This window comes from Nyctereutes procyonoides, unplaced genomic scaffold (genome assembly GCF_905146905.1).
Source record: "Nyctereutes procyonoides isolate TBG_1078 unplaced genomic scaffold, NYPRO_anot_genome, whole genome shotgun sequence".
NCBI classification, from domain to species: Eukaryota; Metazoa; Chordata; class Mammalia; order Carnivora; family Canidae; genus Nyctereutes; species Nyctereutes procyonoides.
The window spans coordinates 10,200,092-10,219,071 of record NW_026575040.1 but is presented as its reverse complement, the minus strand read 5'-3'; the positions used below and the strand labels follow the sequence as shown (position 1 = coordinate 10,219,071).

Genomic DNA, 18,980 nt, shown 5'->3' with positions numbered 1-18,980 from the left:
TACTTTTCTGTTGGGTACATTTTGGCAGTGAAAACCGAGAGAGTCTGTGACATAAGGCCTACTGGTACTAAGTCCATCCAGCTAGAAATCTGGGCCTGCGCCTTTCCAGCAACAAGTGAGCTTGATTACCTCTCATGTGTAAGTGGACTGAAACAAAGGGTCCTGTTCTGGTTCTGGGGTCTTTTGCCTCCTGACCCTACTTGCTCATCCTGAGCATTTCCTTATTAGGGGAGAGGATGGGGATAGAAAGCTGGGCTCAGTGCTTCAGCCCTCCCCACCACCCTGCTAACCTACCTCAGAGACCCCATCTCTGACAGAAGTCAGGGAGGATCTCTGGATGCCATACCCCATGTTCTAAGGCTGGGAAGCCCATGGAGATGCACTCTAGCTCACAAAGACATCAGACCTGGCTCAAAAGACTTCAGGCTAGAGGCCAACAAACTTAGGCAAAAAAAAAAAAAAAAGGAAAATTGCTTTTCTGACCATCATCAAAGATTTGGGGCTGATTCCAGTGACAGTTGGAGGAGCCCAATTATGTTGTCACAGCCAGGAGGATCGATTAGTTGACTCAGCCTAAATCCCTGCTTGCTGATGTTACCTGGGCAGGGGAAGCAGAGGGATGGCGAAAAAATGTTCCTTTTGCTTCACTTTGTCTGGGCAAAGTAACAAAACCCAGGGCCAGAGATGAAACATGGATCCCACAGAAGCAGAGAAGGGGTGTGAGAGCCTCCACCCTACCGCTCCTCTCTCTGCTAGAAGAGACATATGTAGTTGAGGCGTGGCCTGGGTCCTGTGGGCAAATTTCCTCTTCTAGCTCCGAATTCACTCATCTTCCACAGCACCTACCCTATCATCACAGCATCTTCCTGCAATAGCAAATGTGCACGTACAGTAATTCCTCAGTTACGTGTTTTGTGGGTTATCTGTTCTGCAAGGCTGGTCTGATTCCAGGACATGGGTGCCCTTGTTCAGCTGTCAGACCACTCGCCCTCAGAGGAGGCAAACTGATGCCAATATCCTTTTGGTATAAACCAAATTCGGAATAAAAATGGAGTTCTAGAAGAAATCATGCAAAACATGTGAACTAGTTTACACTCCCAGCTTCTTTGGATTATTGGTGCCACTGCCTCCCTCCAATGAGGCAGAAAGCAGAAAGGGTGGTAGGTGTTCACATTCCTCTCCTGGTAAGTCAGAGCAAGTCTAGGGCTTGGGTCACTAAGCAGGGGGAGGTGTGTGTGTGTGTGTGTAGCAAACCAAGGGCCAGGAAGGATGAGCTGATGAATCTTCCAGGCAAGAGGACTCTGAATACTCTCTGAGAAAGTAGGAAAGCTCACAGAGGAATGCTGTCGGGTACTGAACTTCAGCCACTCTCTGCAAGGCTGCTGGGAAAATGAGCAACACAAAGAGCAAGGACAGTAGTTGACAATTCTCTTACCTGTCCCCCATGTATCCAGCTGTGCAGTGGCACTGTCCAGTCACATGATCACATTGCCCTCCATGGTGGCAAGGACAGTCCTGGCTGCAGTTCTGGCCGAATGTCCCTGGTGGGCAAGGCTGGGCACACACTGCTCCCTGAAGCAGATGAGGGAAGACATAGGGGTAGGGCAATCCTGATGCCACTCTCTCCTAGAAGAGGCACAGCTAGTACAACCCCAGGGACCACCCCATTTCCACAGTGGGACTTTCTCCTCAATTATAGAAGCATAAGAAGCTGGACATTGTGGTTCTAAAGTCCCATTTGAGAGATAGGGAGACTGAGGCCAATTGGCTCATCCAATTATTCAGCACACATTATTGAAGTGCCTACCGTATACCAGGCACTGTGTTAGACATTAGGGATACAAAAATATGAGGAAGGCTCAATTAGTGACCTCCCAGTTTACTGGGGAGAGAGGCAAGAAAAGCAGATAACTAAAGTACAATATGCTAAGTGCTCTCACACTGGCATATGGTAAAGTGCTGAGGAAAAACAGAGACGGATTCTACATGATTGTCTGGAAACACACACTTCTTTCCCAAACCCTGTTAGCATAAGAGCAAAGGGGGAAAGGTATGAGCCTACAAAGGCAAAAAGAATGGGAGCAGAGGTCATGCAGGACATGAGATGTCACATGCTGGAAGATAGTAACCTCAGAAAAGCTCAGGAATCAGAGATACCGGAGACTCTGAGGGTCAAAGTGCAGGTATGCTGAAAGTTTATAAAAGAGAGAACAAGACCCCAGACCTCTGCCCCCACTTCAAAGAGCCAGGTGACTTCCCCAGTCTGGCAGAAGCCTGGCAGTTGACTTTTGAAGAGGTTGGCCCATGTAGGCTTGGTCATAGGTATACCAAGCTACAGCTGAAGGGGTGCCATGAGAAATGAGGAGCCCATGCAACTCCACCTGCTCAGCAACTAGACTGCTGATTACAACTCTATTCCCACAGGCAGAATTTTGGAGAATTCTTTCCTGGGGGCACCAATAAACTCAAAGGGAAAGACCTACCGATAGCGATATTTAAGGGTCCTATCAATCACAACAAGCCTGGCAACACCCTCTACCCATATGCTTCCAACCAGCTTTCCTGAGGCTTGCTGTAAAGCATGAACAGGTGGTGAAGGGTCACCAGATATTTCAAATGAGGCTCTAACATGACAGATGAAGACCTAAGCAGGCAGACAAATACACAAAAGGAACACAGAGGTAATGGGAGCTATGCAGGGAGCAAAGAAAACATTTAAGAAGAGAATTATAAACTTCTATTATCATTAAAATGGATATCTGTAGGTAGTTATATGAAATCATTTAATCTATGGGAGTGGGGTGCTATAAAAGGGGATAGCCTGAGAAAAGCAAAGAGTTTTTGAAATCTAAAAATAAGATGGCAGGAATTTAAAAAATTGCAATAGAAGAGTTGGAAGATGAAGAAATCTCCCACAGAGAAGAATAAGAAAGAAGGAGGAGGGGAGGCACTAAGGAAGGAAATTGTGAGCAAAATATAATAAAACTAGATGATCAGTCCAGGAGGTCTGATAGCTGATTAAGAGAGAATTGCAGACAGTGGAACAGAAAAAGTGGAGGTGTCTAAATTAAATGGGAAAAATAGTACAAGAAAAGTTTCCCAGAATGGAGGGATGGAAAGCACTGATCTCTGAATTGAAAAGGTCTATGAAAGTGAAAAACACCCACATTAAGGCGTGTCACTATAAAATTTATACTTCGATGGATAAATTCTCCTCAAAGCTTTTAGAAACTTACATTCAAAAGAACAGGAACCAGGGGATCCCTGGGTGGCTCAGCAGTTTAGTGCCTGCCTTCGGCCCAGGGTGTGATCCTGGAGTCCCGGGATTGAGTCCCACATCGGGCTCCCTGTATGGAGTCTGCTTCTCCCTCTGCCTGTGTCTCTGCCTCTCTTCTATGTCTCTCATGAATAAATACATAAATCTTAAAAAAAAACAAAAACAAAAACAAAAGAACAGGAACCAAAAGGTACCTGACTTCTTAACTAGAAGCCAGAAGATAATGGAGCAATGCCTTAGAAATTCGGAGGAAAATAATTTGCAACCTAGAATTCTATATCCAGCTAAACTAACATGTAAATAGGGATTCAACAAAGGCATTTTCACATTCAAATAGCCTCAAAAAATTAACTTTCCATGAACTTTATCAGGAAGCTACTGGAGGATTCTTTTTTTTCATCCAACGGAATTATTCAAGAAAGAAGAAAGAAATGGGGACACCAAATGAGCAGAGAAGTGAAGGGAATTTCAGGATGCCAGTGAAAGAAGTCCAAAATGACACGGGACAGCAGGAACTGAAGCACACAAAGCTCCAGTGTGGAAGTGCGGCCTCAGAAAAAAAACAGAAATGAAAAGCAAATTGAGAGATTGCTGATGTGTCTGACCTTATTGACAGGTTTCAAGTTCTGCCAGAGAGTTTTAGGGATAAATTAGTGATAATACAGAAGTGAGCATATTAATATAACCATTGATTTTGAATTCATTATGTCTTGATATTATGAAATCATTAATGTCATCAAAATGATTCAACCAACACTTATAATAAAGTCCCACTTGAGAGGGTGGGGGAAGGATTGCATGTGTCTGTATCTGATTTGAATATTCATCTGTGGTAGGAAGTCAACAGATTCAACAAATGTCTATAATGGAAAAGTCGGGAAATGGCAGTGAAGTATGTGATGCAGAAATATGGAGGGAAATGCCAGAAGAATCACCCACAGGATGTGAACATACCTGCCTTCCTGGATGAGTAAGAGGACTATTTTCCCCTTCCTCCAATACTAGCCTTGTGAGAGTAGATAACTTTAAATATTATATCTATGAATCTTAGGTCTTTACTAAACAGACCTCTGAACCAGCTGCCCTTCCAGCCTCTCCCATACTAGAGACAGTCATTTCTCTTACAGAGAATGAGGATGCTCATGCAATTAATTATTCAATTAGTTCAACATCCAGTTGTTACGCACCAATAATTGCCAACCCGGAGGAAGCAGTTTGCTTAGGAAAATGCTGCCAGACCCAAGTCATTTTTCAATATCATCCAGTTTACTGTAATGAATTAAGTGGGAGGCCTTTTAGCTCAGACTTCTCTTCCCTGCTTGTCAGAAGGTGAGGGGCTGAGATGGGGCAGGGGGAGAGGGCTTGCAGGGGCAAAGGCAGCGGCTGAGAACAGCAAGATGAGTGTGCATGTGAGGAGAGGGGCAGGGAAGAGCCACAGAAGGGGGTGGGAGGGGTCCCCCACAGAGGCCTGCCTTCCTCACTGCACTGCACAAGCTTCTGAGACATGATGAGGGCTCCCTGAGGAGGCCAGTAGGGAAGCTTGGTGCACAGAGTACTTCCTTCTAACATTTTCCAAGGAAATCAGGCATCCTGGAGACTTTTTGGACAGGTAGGCAAGCACCAAGAAGACTCTGCTCGACATTCCCCCAACTGCAGGTACCCCAGGTGCCTGAATCCCTCCTCATGCTGGAGCTCCTGGAGCCTGAAGTAGTTCCATACCTTGGAAGGGACAGCTGCCCAGTGTGGTTGATGGGACACTGGACTCAAAGTGAGCACTGGGGCTCAAGTCTCAGCACTGCCTCCTCCCAGATGGCTGAGCTATGACAAGTCCCATGATTGTTCTGAGCCTCAGTTTCCCCACCTATAAACTGGGAGTCAAAACTCCCAGTCTCCAAGGTGGTTGTGGAGGTCAAGTGAGGTTGGAGATGTGAAGGAACCTAGTACAGTATCCTAAGGAGCAGGCCCTTAACCAATATTAATTCCACCCAAGTGAACACCTGGTGTTGCACCTACTAGGGGCCCAGCACCAGCACAGCCTGGGAAGAGTGGGAAAACCTTAACTGATAATGTTGCTGATTGGAGGAACAGGCTTGGGGGATGGATGGGGGAGACAGCAGGCGGCGAAGCGTTCACTTAAATAAGAGAAGGCTATGGCTTCTCTTCCAGTTTTCTGGTTTTTCTTTTGCTGTTATGAGCTGAATTGTGTCTACCCACATTCATATCATCTGGTACATCTGGTACCAGAATGTTGTATTTGGAGATAGGGTCTTTATAGAGGTAATAAAGTGAAAATGAGGCCCCTGAGAGTGGGCCCTAATCTAATCTGATGGGTATCCTTATAAGAAGAGTCAATTAAGACACAGACATCCACAGAGGGAGTGGGTAGGATCTACAAGCTAAGGCGGGAGGCCTCAGAAGGATCCAATCCTGCCAACACCTTGATCTTGGACTTCTAGCCTCAAGAGCTGTGGGAAAATACATTTCTGTTATTTAAGGTCCCCAGTCTCTGCTACTTTGTCACAACCTGCCCTCTGGTCAGCAGAGAGCAGGTCTCCAACTGCAGTGGGTTCTTGGGCGGAGTGGCATCCAGAAGGTTGCATATGAGGGGAGGCAATAGTCCTGCTCCTCTGAGAAGTGGTTAGACCAAATGGTTTGTCAAAATCTGGAAACCAGCCACTCTTTAAGAGGACGGTGGCTAAATGGAGCATAAATAAGAGGCCTCAGGCAGGCCACCACCAATTCCTCCAGAGAAGGGATGACCCAGCCTCTCCAACCATCTGAAGGCATTTCCAATGACCACCACTGTCCCAGGTAGCATGGATGCTCTCAGTGGTCAGTGACTAGTGGTTGGTGCGGGTGCTGAGGAAATGGTCCAGGTACCGGCCAGGGCATGGGTCTCGACCAGCCATCCTTCCTGAACCTGAGCATCTGTGGTTTTACAGCCTCGGCTCCAAACACCAATTGCTGGCCCTCTGGGACACGTTCCCAGCACGTCAGCCCCATCTCTCCTCAGGCCTGTTGCTTCCTCTATGTGGGTGTGGGTGTGTGGGTGTGTGTACATGCACATAAACACACTATATCCAGCTTCCACCATCAGACTAGGAACTCCTAATGGGAGCTGATCACATCTCCTCCTACTTCCCCTTCTGTCTGCAGTTCTCACTCTCATCCAACTACTCACACCTGGCTTCTCTCCTCTGAAAGGTGAAAGAAAAAGAGTAATAATTTCCCAGGCTCTTTGCAAAGGCCCCTCCTGGAAAGAGATAACGACAGCTAGGCAAGTGGAGTGTCCTACAGGTACAGCTAGAGCCTGGTGGCCAGGAATCTCTGAGGAGGGGCCTGGAGGGCCAGGGGTGCTGGCAACTTTTCTCCAGCTCTGCTCAATGTCTCAGTTCTTTGGGGAGCTGCACTGTGTGAGTTAGCAATTGTATTCTTTAGATTTTGAGTATAGCCAAAGCCACCGGAGACCAGGGAGAAAGTGAGGTCTTGGAGGATGAGGAAGGCGGGACCCTTCTGCCCAGCACCCTCTTCCTGGCCCCAGCCCTTCCAGGGAGGGGTCTCAGGGACTGAGCCACAGCTTCACTCCACTGTGTCTCTGCATGCACGAGGGGTATTAATAATTCATACAAATCTGCAAGTTAAATGCTGTGTCAAAAATAGAAATGCAATTGTCTACAATAAAATTAAAAACATAAAGTCCCCAAATCCAGAGGCTTCTATTGACAGAGCTTCTTGTCATCTGGAAGAAAAAAACCTCTCACTGTGCTGGGGAGAAAAAAAATCCTCCATGTGTTGGCCTCCACCCTTCCCCTGCCTTCAATCACTGGCCTCCATCAGTCTCTTTGGAGATGCCTTTACAGGTACAGGGCCTGGCCTGGGCCCATTCTCTTCCTACCTCACCTTGATCCAATCTCACTGCCTACAGCTAGGCCTCTGAGGACCCACTCCATGGGTGGTGGAATTCTGGAAGCCAGTTGGAGATAAGTGGGTCTTTTCAGAGAGTGGTTCAGGGTGAGAGAAATGGGCAGATGTGGGAGAGGCAGCAACAGCCTTTGTCCTCAGACACCAAGGGCTGCGGTTTGAGAGTCCGGAGTCAGGACACCCAGATTCTAGCCCACCTTCCCCTCTTAACCAGAGTGTGTCCTTGGGCAGCTCACTCAGCTTCTCTGGGCCTCAGCTTCCTCATCTGAGAAAGGATTGTATTAACGGACCAGTGGTGTTCAAACCTCTAAAAGCTGGGAGACCCTGTTTTTATGTGAAATCCTACCTAGAACCTCAATATAGAAAGCAGATCCAAATGGAGAAGAGCAGGTATGTGGGACCCAGAGTGCTAATTATTACGCTCCTCATCCTCACCCCTAAGAAACCCTAGGGTCTGTGAAACACAGAAGGAAATCCTACAGTCTCGATCAATTACTTCCAAATGCAGACCTACAGACAGGCTTGGCTGCCTCAGAATCATCTAGGGAGCTTATTAAAAGATAGAGGTCCAGGCCCCAGAAGGTCCCTGGTGGGGTCTGGGAATCTGTACTTAAGCCCCCCGTCCTCAGAAACTCTGGTGTGCAGCCGAGTTTGGACGCCACTGGACCATATCAACTCCCGGTCCTTTCCTGCTCTAAAAAATCCTGGCGAATCTGTGCCTGTGTCTGTGGGCCTGGTGGGCATCCCTCCTGCCTGCTCCCTGTGACCCCTGCGTTCACAGCCTCCCGAAATATCCTGCTCCTGCTCAGCAACCCTGTCCTCTCCAGCTTTGCCAAGTCTCAGGCCCCAAGGGAGACAGCTGGCTGTGTCCCTGAGCTTCCCCTGACACAGGGTGTGTTACTGGAGAGTCAGAGGCAGGGAGAGAGCCCGGGAAAGTCAGTCTTAGTGACTCTCTGCTCCTGAGAAGCTGGGGTCTGTGGCAGGGCGAGAGGAGCACTGAAAGAACACGTGAGCTGAAAAGGAGGCTCATGGATAGGCTGTGGGATCCAGGGATGTAACACAAGCAATTATAAAGGACTTGAGGGTTTGCAAGGCACTTTGGACGTGCACTGCCTCATCTGAGCCTTTTGCCAAGCATGGCTGCTAGGAAGGCTAGGGCTTAGCTATTTAGCAGTTCTGCTTACAGATGGGGAAGCAGAGACCAGAGTAGCTGAGCGCTTTTTTCAGGGTCAACATTGGACAGAGCACCTGAATTTCGACCTGAGAGGTTATAATTCCCATCCCCTTTGTCCATTGTAGTGGTTTCCAGACATAAGACCTGGACAGGTTGAGGCTGCAACAGAATTGCCTGGAGCACATGTTAAAAATACAGATCTGGGCCCACAGAATCAGGATGTGTGTGTCAGAGAGCAGGGGGTAGAGGCTGGGAATCTAAAGTCCTAGAACTGCATGGGATCCATGCTCTGCTATCTTCCCTTCTCCTCCGACCGGCTGCCCTGTCCTTACACCACACTCTGTCCTGTCACATCCGGCCCAGAGCCCGTGGCAGCTCAGGCGAGCACCTACATCTGGGGACAGGGCAAATCTAGATTTCAACTCCTTTGAGCATGAGGGACCACAGGCACAGAGAGGTTAAGTAACTTGCCATCAGTTCACACAGCACTTAGAGGCAAACGTGATTCAGAGTCGTGTCCATGGCAGCCCTGGCAGCGTCTAGGGATGCCCATGACCACGGACAGGAGGGAGGGTTTTCGGGATGGGAGAATTTAGCCTGGCAAGGTGTGTGAGCGAGGGATGCCCACACCTCTCACGGGGTCCCACCCAGGTCCTGAGGGCCCACCTACCGTCCAGCCTGGGGGGCAGGCACATTCTCCAGTGATGTGGTGGCAGGTGCCCCCATTCTGGCAGGGGCAGCGCAGCTCACAGTGAGCCCCATGGCTCCCAGGCGGGCACAGCTCCTCACAGCTGCATGGAGAAGCAGAGGTGTTAGCCACGGCAGCATTTAGTCGGACGGCAGGGCCCCAGGGCTCCCCAGGAATTAGTGAGTTCACAGTCTGTGTGGACTGGGCCACTAGCTGAAATGCAGTCCTGCTTCCTGCCAGAAGGGGGAAACAGGGCTCGGATATAAGGAACTGGAATGTTGTGTGCTTGGCCAGTACCTGTGGGATGACTTTAAGTTCTCATAGTGTCAAGAAGAGTGTTCTGGGGAGGAAGCCTTCTGTGAGACAACGACATTTTACTTGGGTCCTAAGAGTGAAGTTAGTTTCACTGGGAGAAAGGAGGGAAGGGCATGCCAGGCAAAAGGAGCACCATGAGTAATGACACTGAGAAGGGATTAATCAATCCAGCTTTTAAGGATCCATCTAGATTCTAAAAGATTTAGGGAGAGAGGATATCTGGAGCATGCCCCATTTCCAGGATCTGGAAGGTTCTCAGTTACTGTAACAGGCTCATGTGCACTGCTGAGGTATGAGGGAGCATCTGCACAGGATCTTGGCCTTGGGCCTTAGGGCACTGGCCCTGGGCATGAGCAGGAGCTGGCCAGGCAGGAAACATCGTCAGTCAAGGATGTGTCCCTGGCCAGTGTCCTTGGGTGCCCTCTCAGGACCTAGGGCTATTGGGAGGCCACTGAGCCTTTGACAGGATGGGGAGAACTTCAGTCTTGCCTCTGGGGGGGTGTGTGTCTCAGTGAAGCAGTACAGACTCCTGGAAATTGGAGTGAGGGGCTGTTTGGGGTCTGAGGGGAGAAGACAGATCGGAGCAACAGGCAACAGTGAGTTCCCCAAATCTATACACGATACCTGCCCGGGGCCCTCGTCCACCTCTTTCTCAAATAGCCTGGAAGGGTCAGGACCCAGGGGAGTAGCAACATTTGGGTTGTGATCAGAGGAGACTGCTAAGCCGAGCTCTGGGGCCCCGGGACAGGATGGGGGAGGAGTTTAAAGTGCTCCCCTGGCCCTGCTTGGTCTCAGGCTGCACCTGGGGCCTGGGTGAGGGGAGAGGCCTGGGCATGTAACCTGCGTAGGACCTGGAGTCCCAGCGCCAGAGAGCTGGTGGCCAGGATGGGCTTGAACTCCCTTCTGTTCCCACCATCCCTCGGTGGGATGGGAGCCCCCCCCCCCTCAGGTACTCACTAGACTCCGGTGTAGCCAGGCGCGCAGAGGCACTGGCCGGTGCGGGGGTCGCAGCTGGCCCCGTTGCGGCACTGGCACGGCAGCTGGCAGCCCTTGCCGTGGGTGCCGGGTGCACACAGCTCCTCGCAGCGCCAGCCGCGGAAGCCAGGGGCACACACGCAGGCCCCCGTGATGGGGTTGCACAGGGCTCCATTCTGGCACTGGCAGCGGTTGCTGCAGTGGGGGCCCCAGTGGTCGCTGTCACAGCCTGCAAGACAGGAGCCGGCCAGGGCTGAGGGAGGCCCCGAGGGACTCTCCGTAGGACGGAGGGCAGTGCTGAGGCCTCGACGGCCTTCCTCGCTGGGCACTGCTCTCCCCTGGCGAGGAGGCAGCAAGGGCCATCACCCCCGCCGTTGCTTCACTTTCAGTTCAATTCCTTTACTTTCCAAGTAGCCAACCTCAGAAGGTGCAGGAAAAAGCAATGTTTCCCTGGGAGGGGGCAGACAGCTTTCAAGATCATCGTATGTAATTAAATGTTTCAAAGAGTGCTGAGCCCGCTTTGCAGAAATATCCACAGCTGTGGAAAGGGCCTGAATGGAGAGCCCCAGGTAGGTCATCCAGTCTACTGCCACCTCCCACTTGGACCCTCACCTGGTGCATACAAGATACACAACAAGATGTCCCCACACCATAGCCTTATTCACTTGAATCCTGGAGTATGACGGATGTGGAGTTCAAGCATGGACATGGATAGGCACAAAAAATGTTCCAGGTCAGTGGAAAGATTGCTCCCAGCTAAGGAGATTAGGCAAGACTTCCCGAGGAGAGGGCATCTGAAATAGGCTGTCTCTCCCTTGTCTGCCTATTAGAGTGACCAACTGTCCTGGTTTCAGCACTAAAATCCCACATTCTGAGAAATCCCTCAGTCCTGGGCAAACTGGAATGGCTAGACATCCTACCTCCTGAAGACAAGGAGATGAGCAGTTGACCTTTGTGCTCCAGTGATTCTAGGGTTTAGACACCCAGAAAGGGAAGGGGGCGGGTGAGTGGGATTGGAGAAGGTGTCTCTGGGCAGGCTCAGTATGAACAAGAGCACAAGGTTCTAGTGAGGCCAGTGAGTACCTGGGATCTTTGGGGACTAAGGCATTGATGGAGGAGTCACACTCCATCAGCCCCACAAACTCCCCTGCATGTACCTCCCATGTGCTGATCAAGGTCAAGTGGTCAATGTCATGGAGGCTGTCCCTCATCCTTTAGAAGAAAGAACCAGGGCAGCCTGGGTGGCTCAGTGGTTTAGCGCTGCCTTCAGCTCAGGTTGTGATCCTGGAGTCCCAGGATCGAGTCCCACGTTGGGCTCCCTGCATGGAGCCTGCTTCTCCCTCTGCCTGTGTCTCTGCCTCTCTCTCTCTCTCTGTCTCTCATGAATAAATAAACAAAATCTTAAAAAAAAAAATAGAAGATGGAACCAGCGTAGGCCCAAATCCCAACTACCCTATCCTGCTTTATTCCTTCTTTGTGCCCTAAATAATCACATATACAAACTGAGCTGCCAGATTATGAGTAAGTCTCACCTGTATTTACTTCCTGGTACTACAGTGAGTGAGGCAAAATCAAGTCCAAGAGCCAAAGCATAAGAATGAAGCTGGTGACACCACACTTCCTGATTTCAAACTGTATTACAAAGCTAGTAATCAAAACAGTATGGTATTGGCATAAAAGCAGACACATAGGGCAGCCCAGCTCAGCGGTTTAGTGCCGCCTTCAGCCCAGAGCGGGATCCTGGAGACCCGGGATCGAGTGCCACATCGGGCTCCCTCTATGGAGCCTGCTTCTCCCTCTGCCTGTGTCTCTGCCTCTCTTTCTCCCTGTGTCTCTCATGAATAAATAAAATCTTTAAAAAAACAAAACAAAACAAAACAGACACATAGATTGGTGAAACAGAATAGAGAGTCCACAAATAGACCCATGCATATATGGTCAATTAATTTATGACAAAGGAGCCAAGACTATACAGTGGGGAAGGACAATCTTATCAATAAATGGTGTGAGGAAAACTGACAGCCACTCACAAAAGAATGAAACTTGACCATGATCTTGCAGCATACACAAACATTAACTTGAAATGGAGCTAAAACTGAAGTTTAAGACCTGAAGCCATAAAACTAGAAGATAACATAGGTGGTGGACTCGTTGACATTGGTCTTCTGATGATTTTTTGGAATCTGACAACAAAAGCAACAAGAGCAAAAATAAACAAGCAGGACCACACCAAACTAAAAAGCTTCTGCGCAATCAAAGGAAACCATCAACAAAATGAAAAACCAGACTACTAAATAGAGAAAACATTTGGAAATCATGTATCTGACAAGGGGTTAATATTCAAAATATATAAAGAACTCCGACAACTCAATAGCAAAAAACCCCAACAATCTGATTAAAAACTGGGGAGAGGGTCTGAACAGACATTTTTATAAAGAAGACATACAGATGGCCAACAGGTCCATCAAAAGGTGCTCAACATCACTCATCATCAGGGAAATGCAAATCAAAACCACAATGAGATATCACCTCACACCTGTCAGAATGGCTAGTCTCAAAAGAAATAACAAGTGTTGGCAAAGATGTGGAGAAAAGGGAAACCTTCCGGGTTATTGTAGGGAATGTAAAGTAGTACAGCCGCTATGGAAAACAGTATGGAGGCTCCTCAAAAAATTAAAAATAGAACTATCATATGATCGAGTAATTCCACCCCTGGGTATTTATCCGAAGCAAATGAAAACACTAACTCTAAAAGATATCTGCACCCCATGTTCACTGCAGCATTGTTTACAATAGCCAAGACATGGAAGCAGCTTCAGTGTACACTGATGGATGAATGGATAAAGAAGATGTGGCATATATATATATATATATATATATATATATATATATATATAGGAATATTATTCAGCCACAAAAAGAAGGAAATCCTGACATTTGTGACAACATGGATAGACTTTGAGGGCATTATGCTAAGTGAAATAAGTCAGACAAAGACAAATACCATATGATTTCTCTTACGTGGAATCTTAAAAAACAAATAGACAAAACCAGACTCATAGATGCAATGAACAGATTGGTGGTTACCGGAGGTGGGGCATAGGGAGTGGGCAAAATGGGTAAAGGTGGTCAAAAGGCACTAAGCTCTAGTTATAAAATAAATAAGTCCTGGTGACTCTAGTTAATAATGCTGTATAATTAATAATAGGGGCTCTTGGGTGCCTTAGTCTGTTAAATGTCTGCCTTTGGCTCAGGTCATGAGGTTCCTGGCTGCCTGTAGAAAGTCAGTGCCCCAAGTCAGGTCCTCTAGGAAGACCGTGGGGTCCTGGGATGGGGCTTCCTGCACAGCAGGGAGTGTGCTTCTCCCTCTCCCTCTGCTCTCCTCTCTACTCATGCACATGCACCCTCTAATAAATAAAATCTTAAAAAATAACGCTGTATGATTAATAATATGTGAAAGTTGCTAAGAGCAGATCTTAAAGTTTCTCATCACAAGGGAAAAATGTGCAACTATGTATGGTGACAGATATTAGCTAGACTTGTGATCATCTCACAATATATGCAAATGTGGAATCATTATGTTATATATCTGAAACTAATATATCAATTATAGCTCAATAAAAAAAAATCAAGTCCAGTTATAGTTTACAACCTCCACTCACACTGGAAGAGGTTCACAGGACTGTGACCAAGCACCCAGCAGTTGGGTCTCTCACCTCACCCCTTCTCTGGGACATATATCAGCAGTGGAAAGACTAGCCCAATGACCTACTCTACATTTCTCTCTTTCTGTTGCCAAGCACACGTAGTAGAATTCCCATAAATTTTATGTACATATGATGTGACTCCATCGTAATGATAATGACAACCACATTTTAAATGCTCACTTGTGACATTTAAAACCCTGTAAGTTAGGTTTTATTACTCTCCATTTTACAGATGGGGAAATAAAGGGTCAGAGGGGTTAAGTGATGTCCTGAGGTTATAGTCAAGGGCGGGCTCAGGTCTGGCTCCAGCAATCTCCACTGTTGGTAAAGGGCACACTTTCTGAATGATGATCCTGAGGACAGAAACTGAGGTGTGATTGGGCATAAGGTGGCACCTGTAAAGCACATGTGCAGAGACACCACGTAGGCTAGCCATTTCCTCTGTGTTCATCATGGGGAACAATCCCAGGGTCCAGAATAAGGGATTCCCTTCATTGTTAGGGCTGTGGTTACTGCCCTCACACCTTGACTCTGAAGGAAACTGTCAGAATCCAAAGCCAGTTTGCTCTTGGCGCATCCTAGGGCATACTTACACTTTGCTTATCAGAGGTAACCTCCATTCTCTCTAGCACAGCCCAAACCCCAAACTGTAGAGGGCACGGTCTACTGGGGATGGAGATGCTAAAGCAGCATTTAAGGTATACTGCAGAAATGCTACAGTAGGGGTTGCTCAGGACAATATAGAAGGGCATGGGTAGGTCTGAATCCAGACTCGGGGGTTAGGGAATATGTTCTCAAAGAAAAGACCCGAAACGGGGCAAGAGGGTGAGCATGGGGAATGGTTCTAAGCAGAGGAACTGATTAATGTAAAAGCCTGGAGTTGGAGAAAAGCATGATATGAGAGAAAACTTAAAAAGGTATGTATGTCTGGAGTATTGACTTTTAAGGTCAGCTTCCTGGGCAGGTCCCAGGTCCAAGGGCTTTGTGAGCTGTGTTTGGGGCGCTGACTTTTTACAGGGGCAGCCAGGAAGTTCTGGGAGCGTTCCCAGCCAGGCACAGACATGATTAGGTGGAACCATAGAAAGACTGCTCTGCTGAGAATAGCTGTGTGGGCAGGAGACATGGAGTGACAGCGGGGTCAGGGGGACCAGCTGTTTTAGTGGGAAAGAGATGGCAGTGGGCTTGACTAAGGTAGCAGCATGTGGAACACAGAGAAGGGGAAGTTTCCAGCTGTATTTGTGGGGTATAGGCAGCAAGGACTGGGTGACCAATGGGATGCTGGGGAAAGAAAGAGGAGGGAGGAAGGATGTCAGCCTGGCTCAGGTTTGGGCCACTGGGTGGATATTGGTGCCATTAAACCTATCTTTTTAGGGGGAACCCAAGGGGAAGAGCAGTGACGTTGGAGAAAAGAGAATGATATTAATTTTGGTCAACGAGTCTAAGGTGCCTAAGGGACATCCAAGGAGGCATTCAAAGCCTTCCCTTACCACTGAGTGCTGCACTAGCACCCAGGTGCTTTCCATCTTCTACTTGCCCATTCAACAAACATTGGCCCAACCCAACTCATGCCAGAAAGTGACCTGCGCTCTTGGAACGTACAGCCTAGTGGGAACAGAGACGCTGGAGCAGCAAAAGTGGCACATGGTGAAATGCAGTAATAGGGATGTTTCAGGAGTGTCAGAGAAGCACATGTAAACACAATCCCATGAAGCATGACAATCTGGGTTCTCAGGGTGAGTGGCATGTACACACACACGTGTAAATTTGTGTCCATGTGTCTGCAGGTTTCATGGCATTCCTAAAAATACATAGAAAGCACTTCATATCACAGTTGGAAACCATGGAAACAAATAGAAAACATTTGTAGACTAAAAAAAGCAAAGCATTTGCTATATTAACAGAGCCATTAATAAAGGGGCAAATAGCCCCACAAATCCAAGCTGACAGGAAGAGGTTACATTCAATTTAGAATATTCTGATTAGGGAAGCAGGGAAGTGTGTAATCTGTTCCACATAAATTTCCCCTCAGAGTGATTAAATGGAAGAAAAAAAAATGTCCGGGTTCACAGGGATAAGCTTCAGTTATCTAGAAAATCCACTTAAAAACACCTCATTCCCCAAAAATGACAGAGAAATGAGGCAGAGCTGTGGCGAGTCAATTATCTTTTCCTGTTGAAGGTGAATAAGAACTACGGTCATTAAAATTACAACAGGACTTTGCATTCTTTCACAGATACTCACAAACTCTTTCCAATTTGGCCTTGGAATGACACCCCTTCGCACAATTTTTGTCTGTCACAGACGTTCCTAATTATTTTTGGTTCTGGCTGGTGTTTTAGATGGTTGTATCTTCTCTGGGCAGCTCGTGCGTGGCCTGGCTGGTTCCTTCGAGCTTTTCCCAGCCTGCACCTCTCCACACTGGCCTCTTCTAGACTTTGGGGTCCAGGGATAATGTGTTCCTGGTTCATTTAATTCTCACCACAACTCATTTGCAAGGGGTGCGATTATGATCTCTGTTTTTGTTGATCAGGAACTGGAGGCCCAGGGAGGTTATGTAACTTGTCCTAAGTCACACAGCTGGGGAGTGACTGGGCATTTGAGCTCCTAACCACTGCTGTCCTACTGAATGTGGTCTGGTGTTGACAGAAGAGGGGACAGCCAGCCTGGGTTTAAACAGCCACCTTGGATAATTCACAAAGAGATGAGAAACTGGAGGCTCATTTCTCATATATACTTTTCTTAAAGTCTTTTGGTGATTGTGTATTTTTAAAAGATTTTATTTATTTATGTGAGATAGAGCGCATGCTCTCACACGCATGCACGTGTGAGAGAGAGCACAAGCAGAGGGAAGAGGAAGAAGCAGGCTCCCTACTGAGCAGGGAGTCCAATGAGAGAGTCAACCCCAGGACCCTGGGATCACGACCCGAGCCAAAGGCAGACGCTTAGTGGACCGAGACCCCAAGCACCCCTTCACATGTACTTTTATATAAGGATTGGTAAATGTGTGAATGGTGATTTTAGGTCCCAGCTTTTCAATAGCTGGCCCTAATTTTCCTAATTTTATTCTCTCAAGATTATTTATTTAGACCTTTTTCTATTGTGTAAAATATATATAATATACCTTGTGCCATTTTATTCATTTCTAAGCATATGCTTCAGTGGCATTAATTACATTCACAGTATTGTATAATTGCCACCACTATTTCTCATACTTTTCCATCCCCTTTAAACAGAAGCTCTGTACCTACGGAGTAACAGCTCCCTGTTACCTCCTCTCTCCAGCCTCTGGTTGCCTCCTATCTCTCCTTTCTGTCTCTATGACTTTGCCTATTCTGGATATTTTATATTTGGAACCATATATTAGTCTTTTGTGGCTGGCGTATTTTACTTTGCATAACGTTTCAAGGTTCATCTGTGTTGTAGCATGTGGCACAAGCTCCTTCTTTTATAAGGCTCCGTGGTATTATTTTATTGTATAAATATGCCTCATTTCACTTATCCGTTTCTCTGTCAATGGACACTTGGCTTGTTTCCACTTTTTGGCTATTGTGAATAATGTTGTCATAAATACTGGTGTGCAATATTTTTTTGAGTCCCTAAAGATCATTTATTAAAGGTCCAACTATGTTTTCATGCCTTCATTGACTTTCTCTGTTTGGAACAATAACTCAGCTCACCATTATTTTTTTGCCATCACTGCTATATAAGCAGGTCTAGGTGGCTTGTGTCCAGTCTCTTCCATTAGCCTTGGAGATTCCGTGGGTTGCAGTGGGGGGAGCTGGGATATGACCTTGTTTGTAGCAGCTCTGTCCCCCACATACACAGTCTCCCCCAGAGTCCAGCCCAGAGCTGGGCACGGGAAGAGCCATCAGCTATCCGACAAGGGTGCCTGGCCAGGGCTTTTCCAGAGACCAAAGAACCTTCTCTCTGCTGCTTGTGAGGATTCACTTCCTCAGATGGTTGTTCTTGGCCTGGCTACACATTAGCATCACCCTGGGAGGTTTAAAAAATATAACACTTGTGCCTGGCCTTCACTCCTAGACATTCTGATTTAATTTTTCCAGGGTGGTGGGAGCCCAAGCATAGGTCCTATTTTAAAAAGTACAGCGGGCAAGAGCTACCATCCTGGTGACCTGCGTTCTCACTGGTCCTCTCAGATGGGCAGGAGGATGCTGGGCTTGAGGTGGGATGGGAGAGATGCATGGTTCTTCCCATTCCACAGGTGGGAATCCTGAGAACTCAGGATGGAGGCAAACTGGCCGCTGAAGTGAAGGTCAAGTGTTAGAAATGAATCCCATACCCACTGAGCTTCCCTGGTCTGTGCTAGAGCCTGGGCCAAGGCCTCCCTACCCGCCCTTAGCCATGGACAGACAGGCTTGATACAGTCAGAGCACCTCCCAGGAATGGCCCCCACACCCCCACCAACCCCCAGAAGATGTAGGGGGAGCTAACATGTCATGGGGGTGAGTGCTCCTGAGTTTACAAAGCAGTGGGTACAGAGGCAGAGATGGAGCCGCAGTAGCCTGAAACCATTCCAGCTGATAAATAAAGTGACTTCCCAGTGAGGGAGGCCATTTGTCAACTGAATTGCCCTAATAAAAGCACAGACAAATTCTTGGAGTCTGAGCACCTCTGCTCTTTTCAGGCTCCAGGTGCAATTCTGAGGGCACATCAGGGCTGAGTCACAGCCAGTGCGGTGCAATCTTGGGTAACCCCTCCCCTCCCTGGGCCTGTTTTCTCATCTGTAAAATGATAGATTTGGACCAGTGGTTTTTGCTTGGAGTAAAAACCCAAGAGATGGGTTCCCCATCATCTTGATGTTCCCAAGAGAGCATCTGAAATGGGGGCAGGGGGAATTAGGTTGTCACAAATGATCGGGGACTGTCCTGCACGAGGAAGAGCTTATGCTCTCCAGTGCCAGTG

At 47.8% G+C, this 18,980-nt stretch overlaps 1 protein-coding gene across 3 annotated transcripts in view; it reads right to left on the bottom strand.

Annotated features, from left to right (window-relative positions):
• The window catches only part of MEGF11 (multiple EGF like domains 11), a 341,459-nt gene that overhangs the window by 63,496 nt on the left and 258,983 nt on the right, over nt 1–18,980 (bottom strand). For all 3 annotated transcript variants that reach the window (XM_055320208.1, XM_055320209.1, XM_055320210.1), the window contains exons 6-8: nt 10,333–10,579; nt 9,043–9,163; nt 1,436–1,572 (exon numbers count right to left, since the gene is read on the bottom strand). In XM_055320208.1, coding sequence (XP_055176183.1) covers nt 1,436–1,572; nt 9,043–9,163; nt 10,333–10,579 — 505 coding nt within the window. The remainder of the gene's footprint in view (nt 1–1,435; nt 1,573–9,042; nt 9,164–10,332; nt 10,580–18,980) is intronic.